The sequence below is a fragment of the Myotis yumanensis genome, unplaced genomic scaffold (assembly GCF_028538775.1).
Source record: "Myotis yumanensis isolate MYYU_CA2020_CCGP unplaced genomic scaffold, mMyoYum1.0.hap1 SCAF_15, whole genome shotgun sequence".
Taxonomy (NCBI): domain Eukaryota; kingdom Metazoa; phylum Chordata; class Mammalia; order Chiroptera; family Vespertilionidae; genus Myotis; species Myotis yumanensis.
The window spans coordinates 25606427-25617314 of record NW_027223766.1 but is presented as its reverse complement, the minus strand read 5'-3'; the positions used below and the strand labels follow the sequence as shown (position 1 = coordinate 25617314).

The 10888-nt window shown below is 42.5% G+C and overlaps 1 protein-coding gene across 4 annotated transcripts; it reads left to right on the top strand.

Annotated features, from left to right (window-relative positions):
- Positions 1–2354: 2354 nt before the first annotated feature.
- CHCHD7 (coiled-coil-helix-coiled-coil-helix domain containing 7) lies at positions 2355–9910 on the top strand. 4 transcript variants are annotated; one of them, XM_070392144.1, is made up of 5 exons: positions 2370–2439; positions 2658–2887; positions 5537–5606; positions 7470–7612; positions 8361–8449. In XM_070392144.1, exons 3-4 carry the CDS (start codon positions 5553–5555, stop codon positions 7584–7586), a joined length of 171 nt encoding a protein of 56 aa, XP_070248245.1. In that variant the 5' UTR covers positions 2370–2439; positions 2658–2887; positions 5537–5552; the 3' UTR covers positions 7587–7612; positions 8361–8449. The 4 variants fall into 4 exon arrangements, with proteins under 4 accessions (XP_070248242.1, XP_070248243.1, XP_070248245.1 ...); XM_070392143.1 differs by having other exon boundaries at positions 2394–2439; positions 7514–7612; positions 8361–9910; XM_070392141.1 differs by lacking the exon at positions 2658–2887 and having other exon boundaries at positions 2355–2439; positions 7514–7612; positions 8361–9910.
- The last annotated feature ends 978 nt before the right edge of the window (positions 9911–10888 follow it).

Below are 10888 nucleotides of genomic sequence, written 5' to 3'. Positions count from 1 at the left end.
GAGTCATGGAAAGAAGGCTCGTCCATCCCCACACACCCTCCCCAGCACCTCTGCTCCTGGTCCTCAGACAGGGACTCTGTGGAGGTGATGAAAACCATAGGAAAAGAGCAGCTGTCCCTTTAAAATGCCCTGCTCTGTCCCATATCCCACGTGGAACCAACATCAGCAGCACTTTCCCATTAACTTCAATGTGATGCAAGAGGCACCATGCCTTTATATACATAAAACCAGAAAACATCCAGCTTCACACTCTCTGCTGAGGATGAACAGGTGAAAGCAAACGTGTCAGGGAGGGAGAAGCCGAGCAACTCCCCACCCCTCTCCAAAAGGTGCTCCAGCCTCGCACTCCAGCCTCTCAATCACCTCTCTACCCCTCCTCTGGAGAGCTTAGTTTAAATAAAGGAGGGAGCCACGAACAAAACCTGAAGCAGAAATGCGACGAAAATGCCATCTAAAGCCGGAAAGGTTTATTCTCCCAATCACACATATTAACTCTATTAAGAAAAAAATGGCATCACTTTTTTTCCCCCCACCAACTCCCCCCCCCCCAAAAAACAGCAAAGATCACGAAAAGAGAGTTATAAAATTGCAAATAGAGTGTTTATCTTATCTCAGATCAGCCCCCATTACCAATAAGTTTAGCAGTTTCTGCACTACCACCTCCCCCCCCTCCCTCCCCCTCCTTCTCTTGCATCGGATTTTCACGTTTTCTCATTGTCGGTTGAGTTATAAAAGGCTTTTGCCCTTCGAAAGTTTTAAAAAAATAAATAAATATTAACTCCTTGGTCCCTGCGAAGTCAAAATGGACTTCAGGGGAAAGGCGGTTCGTGCTTTTACCTTTAGCGAGAAAAGGGGGAGCATCCCGGACTTTTAGGGATTTTTTGCGATTTTTTAAAAATTTTTATTTGGTTATATGCCTGAGTTCTCCCTCCATTTTGGTTGTTTATGATACTGACAACAAGCTGTCCCTGCTCTGTGCAGATCTCCTGCTTTCATTTAGCACCCCCTCCCCCTACCCCCCCTCGCAGCCACCCAGCCGGGGCTCACACCTCCCCGAAGACCCCGCGGCCGGACCCCGGCTCGCCCACCTGAGGAAAGGGCAAAAACAAATTCATTTCGCCAAAAAAGAAAAACCTCTTTTGAAAAAAAGGGGCAAAGTTACCCCAAGTCACTCAAAGTGCCCCCCAAATATTGCCGACCGCGGGTTTCCGCCAGGCCCTTTGGGAAGCGACCTTCCCCCGGGATGTTTTGGTGGAAAATGCGGAGAGTTTACTCTTAAAACTGAATTTATATTAATTTTTCCCTTATTTTTCGGGTCTCTAATGTCTTCCGCTCTCGCTGCTGCCGCTGCCGCTGTCACAATATTCACAGCACCAGAGAGGAGGAGGAGGAGGAGGAGGAAAACTTTTCAAACTTTCCAGACCCTGAATAAAGGTTTTTTTTTTCTTTTTTCTTTTTTTCCCACCGACCTCACCTTTGGGTCTCCAGCCGCATTGCCCCCTGCCCTGTCAGAAGCCACTTCGGGAGACCTCACACCCTCCATTAATTATTTTATTTTATTTTTTATTATTATTTTTCTCTCTGGGGTCCTGAGCAGGGGCTGAGAGTAGCACAAACTTTTCCTCCTCCGGCCGCCGCCGCTGTTCCTCTGCCCCCTCGGCTAGTCCCATAATTTAAATAACCCTGATATTTCTCCCGCTAAACGCCTCTCCGCCGCCCCGGACCCCGGGAGAACTCACCGCGGGGCTTTAACATCCTCCCTCCGGCCCGTCCGCCGCCTTTACACCGCCCGCGGAATTTCTAATAATTTTTTTCTCATATTTCGGGCTGGACGCGGCGGGCCTGGAAATTGTTTCCTTACGCCTCTTTCCAGCAGCCATTGTAGTGTATGCGCTGCCCCTGCAGCCCAACTTGCAGCTGCCGCCGCCGCCGCCGCCGCCGCCGACGTCGCGCCCACCGCCGCCTCCTCCGGCCTGCTCGGCCCCCGCCCCCGCCTCCCGCCGCCCCGCCTCTGGTCCCCGCCCGCCGCTGCGCCCGCCCCTCCCCGAGTGCGCTCCGCCCACTAGACGCCGCGCCGCCAGGAACGGGCCCGTCTATTGGCGGGTGGAGCCGCCGATCAAGCAGAAGTGTTAAGAGGCGGGCTGCGGGGCGGGGGGCGCGGAGGGGCGGGGAGGGCGGGGCGGCGCGCGAGGCCCCGCCCACTCCTCCCTCCTCGGCCCTCCTCCCGCCAGCTGGGGGCGGAGCGAGACCCGCCCGCCCCCGCCGCGCAGGGCCAGGATCGGCTGTCAGTCTGGCGGCGGCGCGCGCCGATTGGACCAGCGGCCGCCGGGGAGCGGGGGCAGCACGTTAGGGTGCGCGCTACTTAAGGTCCAGCTGCGAGAGCTATTGACGTGTTTGGAGCTGGAGACTGTTGGGTCCCTGGCGGAGCGGCACCTCGAGGTGAGTGATCCCGCCACCCTCCTTCCGCGGCGCCTGCAGGGAAGGGGGAATCGAGGGCTGCACCTGAGCCGCCACGGGGCCCAAATACACTTCCGCGCGAAGCTGCTTCCACCAGGCCTCGCCGCGGCCCGGGCCCCTTCCCCTCGCTTCTCCTCCCCGCGGTGCGGGTCTCTTCGGTCCGGGGACGAGGAAGGTGACCCGTGCCTGGGCCACCCCAGCTGTTTCTCCAGCCTCCTTCCGAGCCTTTGAAGCGTGATCGCCTGCACCTACACCCAGTTTCCTGCGTTGTCCTCGCCCCCTGCCCCTCGGCACCGTCGAAGGTGGAAGCAAGGTGTGTTCACCTGTGCCCGCCGTCCACGGTTCGACGGACGGGCTGCATCGCGGAAGGCAGCGAGGTCTCGGGCTTGCATCCCTCCGGCTTCTCCATTCGATTGCCCGCCTCCCCCCGGTATGCCACCCTGACTTCCTGACCCTGTCTCTCTGCACCCAGCGGTGGGTGACGGGCTTGAGGTCCTCACAGGACATTTCCCAGCTCCCCGCGAGTTGCATCCGCGCGTTGTCAGAACCACAGAGCCTGCCTTGGCTCTGACCAGCCAAGGGCCCTTCCCCCGTCCCTTTCAAAGCTACTTGGAGAGTGGGGATGTGATGGGAAGGAAATCAAATACTTTTGAAGGCAGGCTGCCCTTTAGGGGAGATTTTAGAGTTGTTCCTCAAATATGCTTGTGAGGCCCTTCCTTCAACTCGTTGGTTTTCTTTCTGGCAGGTAGAGCTGGGTAACTTTTGTCTGGTGCCTGCAGACAGTAAGTAGACGAGGCCTCTCCTTAGCGGAACACTTGATCTTGCCCTTCAGCCCGCTCCTCGCTGTAAATGGACATTTCTAGTTGACACGTGAGGGATTTATGCAAAGAAGGTGCCATTCGGAAGTCCAGACTTAGACGGACGTGTGTTTAGAATTCGGAGAGGAAAGGAAAGGAAATGGGAATAAACTCATGCTGCAAACTTAATTCGGGTACATGTGATGTCATCTAGGTGTTATTTCTAAAGAACCCCTAATGATGATGCAAAATGGAGAGTAGGACGCTTTCACATAAGGCATGCAACCTGACTTTTGTCTGTGTCTGATCGTTGTTGAGATTATGTCCGAGGAATGTGAACAGCTAAGCAGAGGTCTGTGTTCTCACACCAGAGGATAGATGTCAACAGCAAGGCTGTGCATTTAGTACCATCATTTCCTCTAGGAAGTCAAGCCTGGAAAAGAATTGTGTTCAGTAGACGAAGACACTTCTAGATATATTCGAACAACATCTTGAATATCCCTTTTGCCAAGATGTTTTTGTTAGCCAGTTATATTCATGTACTTTTCTATGAAAATCATAAAAAAAAAAGGATTGCATCGTGGGTACGAATAGTTAAAGGACCCCAGAGTGACTAAACTTTTTTCCATCCTTCTTTGCAAAGGTTGGTCTCTTTTAGCCTGGACAGCCTGATCATTCCATAATCGAAGAAACCGAACTAGGTGACTCTTGATTGTGAATACCTCCACTTTTCAGGAGCTTGTGGGGTTTGATTATTTTTTCTGAATGTATTTTTTTTTAACATGATATATTTTTTTGATGGTCCCATCTTGGACAATGAAAGTAGAAACCATTTCATACAAAAATTCTGACCTCTGTCTGGTTATACTGACTTAGTTTTTTATTCTGTGGCATTTTGTAGGTCATACTACATTATTTGCTGTCTTTTCCTAGAACAGGTTTCAGGAATATAAATTAAGTCAGCTCTTTAAACTTAGTGCAGAGCATTTAAAAATATTTGTAGTCCAGCCTGTGTGGCTCAATGGTTGAGCACTGACCTATGAACCAGAAGGTTACTGTTCCATTCCTGGTCGGGGCACATGCCTGGGTTGTGGGCTCAATCCCCAGTAGGGGGCATGCAGGAGGCAGCCAATCAAGGATTCTGTCTCATCATTGATATTCCTATCTCTCCATCTCCCGTCCTCTCTGAAATCAATAAAAATATATTTGAAAAAAAATATTTGTAGGTGGTTCATCCATGGTATACAATATATTGAAACAAAATCACTTTGAAATATTGTTTTTATAATTTTTTCTTTTAGTTCCTATGACATGTCTTTGAAGATAATAGGCATACCAACTTCAGTTGAACTCATTTATAGAAAGCAATTGTTGTGGGATATAGTTGACATGCCAATTATATGAGTATATGATTTGGCTGGGAATAACTAATTGGCTCTTAGGGAACCGTTATCACTTTTAATCAATAAAGATTTCTGCAGGCTGTATCTGGAAGGTTTGAGTTGAAAGATTAATGAATGACAGTAGCGTTCCCTGATTCCTTCAACCCAGAAGTATCAATTAAATATAAGATAATGCTGGAAGTCAGGTTTCAACTTTTTTAAAAAAAACTTTTTGAAATGTCAACTAAGCAATAACTTTGTTTTTTGGTATATTGGCACTGCAGTGCTGGCCACAGAATAGGCATCCATGTTCTTTAGTTAACAAATGTTTTTGCTGAAGTTGGGTTATACTAAATTATTCCACATTTATTTTGTATGCTAATCCTTTATATAATAAAGAACTAATATGCTAATTGGACCAGACTGCAGAACGACTGTCCGGACGACCTTCCGGATGAAGCCGAGGCTGCAAGGGCCAAGCCCCTGCATGACGAATTTCATGCATCGGGCCTCTAGTCAATGTATAATAAGGAAGTAACTGTTAGAGTGCATGCTGTATTCTTAGGTTTTGTTAGTATAATTAATTGCTTAACCTTTAGAAATAAGAATAAACTAATATTGAATGCTAGCTGAACTATCTTTCTTTTTGGACTTTATAATCAAATTTCAATAGATGTATTTAAATATCGCCTTTGCACTGAGGCACCATGGCAGTGCAAAGGAAAAACATATCCAAGTCTTTTTTTTTTTTTTTCAAAATACATAGGCTGTAGGAAGTTCCTCATTAGATAATCAATATGCCAGAAGTAATTTTCAAGCACTTATGGGGCTAATGAGATTTATTGATCTGTTTTATGTCATCCACTATATAACTCTTTCCCCAACATTTCCTCCCTTCAGTAAGAAGACTGTTAGGATGCCAATGGTAGCACGAAGACTGAGAGATCCTGACATAAATCCTTGCTTGTTGGTAAGGTGGTTTGCTTTTAATTTTCATGAGTGTTAAGTTGGGAAAACAGGCTTCTTCTGATTTTGTGGGCATCTGTTTTCTTCAGTTCTGTTTAAAAAAATGTGTTTCTCTATTTGCTTTTTAATTTTAATGGGATTTTTTTAAAATAAAGAACTTTTATATTTCCTACTCAGAAATCCAGTAAATATTCACTTCAATCTTTTTCTACTATGTCAATTATTGTTTTTTAATTAATTTAGTTATTTTTATTAAAGTATAATTGACATATATTAGTTTCAAGTGTACAACATAGTTATTCAACATTTATATACCTTATGATGTGATAACCACAATATGTCAAATATAACCATCTGTCACCATAAGTTATTATTGACTGTATTCCCTGTGCTATACATTACATCCCTGTCATTTATTTTATAACCAGAAGTTTGTACTTTCACCTTTTTCACCCATCCCCGAGCCCCCCTCCTTTTGGCAGCCATAAGTTTGTTCTCTGTATCTAGCAATCTGTTTCTGTTTTCTGCCATTTTTTAAGTTATTTCTGTACAAAAAAAAAATATTTCTAACCAGTGTATCCTTATTTTACTAGAGCATTTTTAGATATGCATAATTTAGCTAACAAAGATTTATCTCCTTTAAGTTTTCCATATTTATATAATATGCAAGCATTTAATCATCACTATAATGTTAAACAGGCATATGTAACACTGAGGAAAATTTTTAGTCCAAACATGGAAAGTTGGAAAGTTGGAAAGTATGATATTTTAAAATTGTCACTGAAATTTATGTTTTAATAGCAATAATTTCATCATGTCCTTGAGACCACCTGGCTGAGAGAAAGGGGCTGATATAGAATTAGTCTATTAAACTCTAAAGGTTTTCACAAAGGTATATGAACAAAATGCTTTGTTGAATAATAAGCTTTGTTGGCATTTATTTGGTATGACTAGCAATACTTACTTCTGGTTTTGTCACCCTGGAATAATGTAATCATCAGACTGGTGCTATGAAAATGATATTCCCTAATCCTATATGGATTTTCCAAATATACACATGCATTAATTATTTGGCATAGAAATTTAGATTTGTTCTGTATATTATGTTTTCAATTGCTTTATTAAGTCTCTTTAGATAGGATATATTTCTTAGATCCATGAAGCAAATTACCTACCCGTTTAGTTAAAGCTTTCCTTTAGGTAGTGACCTCTTAGAATCATACCTTTTTCTTTGAAGTTTGTTATCCAATCTACTTCCAGTTCAGACAGCTTGAATTTCATTCCCAAATGGCAGCTACCCTCCTTTGAACTCATAGCCCTGCCCTGTGTTGCTCACTTTAGTTTTGAAGTGATCTTAATGATATTAAAATTGCTTACATGATAGTGTATTTACTTGCATAATGATAGCAAAAATACACTGAGATGAATGGTGTTAATTTAAGTTACCTTGATGTAGACCGTTATTAGCATTTACTTAGGATCTCAAAACTAGCATTAACATCAAACATTCAAGTCAAAGTCAGAACTGGAAAAAGCAGGAGAGCTGCCCTCTGAGTCAAGAGACGATTTTGCATCTAGCTGTGCTGCCGTGATTTTGAACACGTTGCACCTGCCACAGCTTCTTTGTTAAACGGTTACTGGGTTAAATGACCTCAGTCAGTGCTTTGGCTCAAATTCCCGTGATTATATATTAAAAAAAACTGACCCAGACTACAAAAAGGAAGATGTCTGCCCTGTGCAGAATGACTGCTTGGGATAGTTGGAAAAATAATTCAGTTTTTGTTCATTACAACAAACAAAAAGAAACTATTTCATATTAGCTGCTTTGTGGAGGAAGCATCTTCAGAAGTTTTTTGGGTTTTTTTAGATCCTATTCCACCTCTTAAATGATGCCTATCTTACATATTTAAGGAATCTGATGCTTCTACCAGATGTATGGATGAAAATAACTATGACAGGGAAATGTGTTCCAATTACTTCTTGAAGTACAAAAACTGCCGAAAGTTCTGGGTAAGTCTAGCGAGGTTAGATGAGATGGTCTAACTCACCTGTTAGGCTTGAATCTGAAGCCTGAAATTAATCAGTACCCACAATCCTTCCTTTGGGGTGGCTGTAGGGAAACTTCACCTTTCCACTTTGTCCTCAGTGTGTTATTTTAGCTTAAATAATTCTTGAGAGTTCTTAGTTGCCTCATCCTACTCCAAGGTATAAGGATGCAGTTCTAATATAGGTGTGTAAGTATCTGCAGCCTTAAAACAATAACCTTGTTATAATTTTATTTCTCTTAGAGATGAACAGAATGGATAATTTGTCTTGTCATAACACATATTAGGCTTCCATTTCTGCCTCCTGCTCTCCCACTGCCACCCAGGATAGTTTAAATGGTCCAATTTTTCTGGAGACATTGGTATGCAATTTCTGTTTCTCTGAGCACTAGGTCCAGCTGCTTCATTTCTCTCTGCTAAATTAACTGATGGTTTCATTGAAGGACTGTACTCTTGTGCTCTTGTAGTTAAACAGCATGTCCCCATCCCAGTTACCGTTAACGTAGTCCTGTGGGAATAGTCACCTCTACTTAATTCTTAATAGTTTGAAACTTAATCTGAACTCTTACAAGTAGTTTTTTGGGTTTTCTTTTTAACCTATTTTTTTTTTTAATTTCCTTTTTGGGGAAGCAATAGCAAATTACTGGAAAATAATTAGCAGTTAATACATGACTGAATTTGGTTTCTTCTTCTTTTTTTTTTCCTATATGCAGAATTCTGTCATGGTGCAGAGAAGACAGAATGGAGTGAAGCCACCTATGCCAACAGCAGCAGAAAGAAATGAAATCTTGGGAGCAATGGGAAAGATGCCCTATTGAATGTTTACATTAAAATGATTTAACTCAAAAGGAGATAAATATTTTTAATAAATGATTACTGTAATCTTTTAAGACCGTACAAACCTTACCCAGACAGATCTTATATTCTGTAAGGTGAGACAAACTTGAGCGAGCCATGTGTCCTTTGTGTTTGCTCTCAGTGCCCTGATGACAGTGTGCCACTGTCAGAGCTCACAGTACTTCCTGGACTTACGGGGGTGTTAGGAAAGGCTACACAAGGAGCTGGGCTTTTCCTCTGGGTCTCGAAAGAAAAGTAGAGTATGAGAAAGTAAAGACTTAACGGGGTGAAAAGAAGGCAGTATTTCACATAAGCAACAACATGCTAGAAGGAAAGCTCAAGACAAATTCAGAGTTGTCTGTCCACTGTCCCACCTGAGTTTAAGGCCGGTAGAGGAGTAATGGCAGAGGTGACTGTGAGTGGCCTCAAATCCGAGGCTCATTACCAAGATCTCTGTCCTTACTTCACTCGCCTATCTTGGTTTAAATTAGGTCAGTGCATTCGCTAGGCAGGAAGCAGGGCTGCAGGAAGGTTGCCTTAAGTAAATGGCATGCAAAAGAACTGGCTTGCTTGCTTTAAGGAAAGGTATGGTTAAAGGACTCTGTGACTAAAATCCATAAATATTGGACAACCTTCTGAAGGCATAGTATTCTTGAACTATGGTAGTGGGGCTGGAAACGTGATTCTCTTAGAAGTAGGATTTTTATTTTCAGGATGCAGTAGGCAGGGAAGGGTATGGGGTTCATCAGGTGAACACAACACTGGGATGAAACTGGAGCTCAACTTCACTTTATGATATAAAAACAATTCATAAGCCTATTGAGAAAGACAAGTATCATATGATCTCACTTATGTGTGGAATCTAAAGAACAAAATAAACTGATGAACAAAATAGATCCAGAGACATGGAAGCATGCAACAGACTGATGAATCTCAGAGGGAAGCGGGGTGAAGGAGGGAGAGATTAACCAAAGAACTTACATGCATATATGCATAACCCATGGACACATATAATAGTGTGTTGAAAGCTTGCGAGGGTCAGGAGCTGGGTGGAGGTGGTCAATGGAGGACAAAAAAGGGACATCTGTAATACTTTCAACAACAAAAATTTTAAAAAATATTCAGTATAGTGACAAGTGGATTGCATAGCAGCTCTCCACTTTTAAAAAATCCAGTTTGCTTCATTTATAGAGTAGTTTTATAAAATACATTTAATAATGGAAAATCAACAAAAACAAATAGTTTGTGTCCCTTTTCTTCAGGTGGCCCATGATCATCAAAGAGTATAATTTTAATGGCTGTTCACAACAAACTATCCATCTGATTAGTCTTTGTCCAAAATTCAGCTCGGCTGTTTTTAAGCCATAGAGGATCGTCACTGGTACAATGTGATTTTATTTTGAGTAAAGTTGTATTTGAAATTCTGGATTGTCTCAGAAATTCTTTGATTTGTATTGATGACTCTCAAAGTGATGGATTAAAATAGGACCTTACAAGAAATTAATAAATACTTGAGTGAGAAGCATTTCAGTACTTTTAAGCATGCTTGTTTAAGGATTTGGAATTTAATGTCACCTCTTTCAATGTACATACCAATATCAACACTCATCCTGTAGCTATTTGTCCCGGCATAGCTCTTTTTAAAAATAGCAACTGCATTCAGATACAATTCATATGTAAGTCACCTACTTAAAGTGTATAATACAGTGGTTTTTAATATACTATTGACTATGTTGTGCAGCCTTCACCACAACGGTTTTAGAACACATTTATCACCCCAGAAGGAAACCCTGTACCCATTAGCACACATTCTTCATTTCCCCCCTAACACCACATTTCTTCCCCAAAACATAGGCAACTACTTACCTATTTTCTTTCTCTGGACACTTACATATAAGTGGGATCATACAATATGTGGACTTTTGTGACTGGCCTCTTTCACTTAGCCTCTTATCAAGGTTCATTCATGTTGCCTGCATCAGTACTTTATTCTTTTTTATTACTAAGTAACATTCCATTGCATGGATATACCACATTTTATTTATTGATCCATCTGTGGATGGATATTTGACTTGTTTTCACTGTTTGGCTAAATATGGGTCATGCCGTTTCCTGAACATTTGTGTACACCTTTTTGTGTGGACATCATTTCTTTTTGGATATATGCCTGGGAGTTGAATTGCAGGGTTGTAAAGGTAACCATATTTAACCTTTTGAGGAACTGACCAAGTATTTTCCAAAGTGGCAGCACCATTTTACAGTTTATGAGAGTTTCAATCTCTACACATCTTCATTAGCACTTATTGTCTGTCTTTGATTAACACCATTCTAGTGCGTGTGAACTGGCATCTCATTGTGGTTGTAGATTTGCATTTCCCTGATGGCGAATGAGGTTGAACATCTT

Coding starts and splice junctions, on each gene's coding strand:
- CHCHD7 (XM_070392141.1), top strand. CDS start 5,553: ATGCCAATGGTAGCACGAAGACTGAGAGATCCTGACATAAATCCTTGC. Junction 5,607..7,513: donor ACATAAATCCTTGCTTGTTG/GTAAGGTGGTTT, acceptor TACATATTTAAG/GAATCTGATGCTTCTACCAG. Junction 7,613..8,360: donor AAAACTGCCGAAAGTTCTGG/GTAAGTCTAGCG, acceptor TCCTATATGCAG/AATTCTGTCATGGTGCAGAG.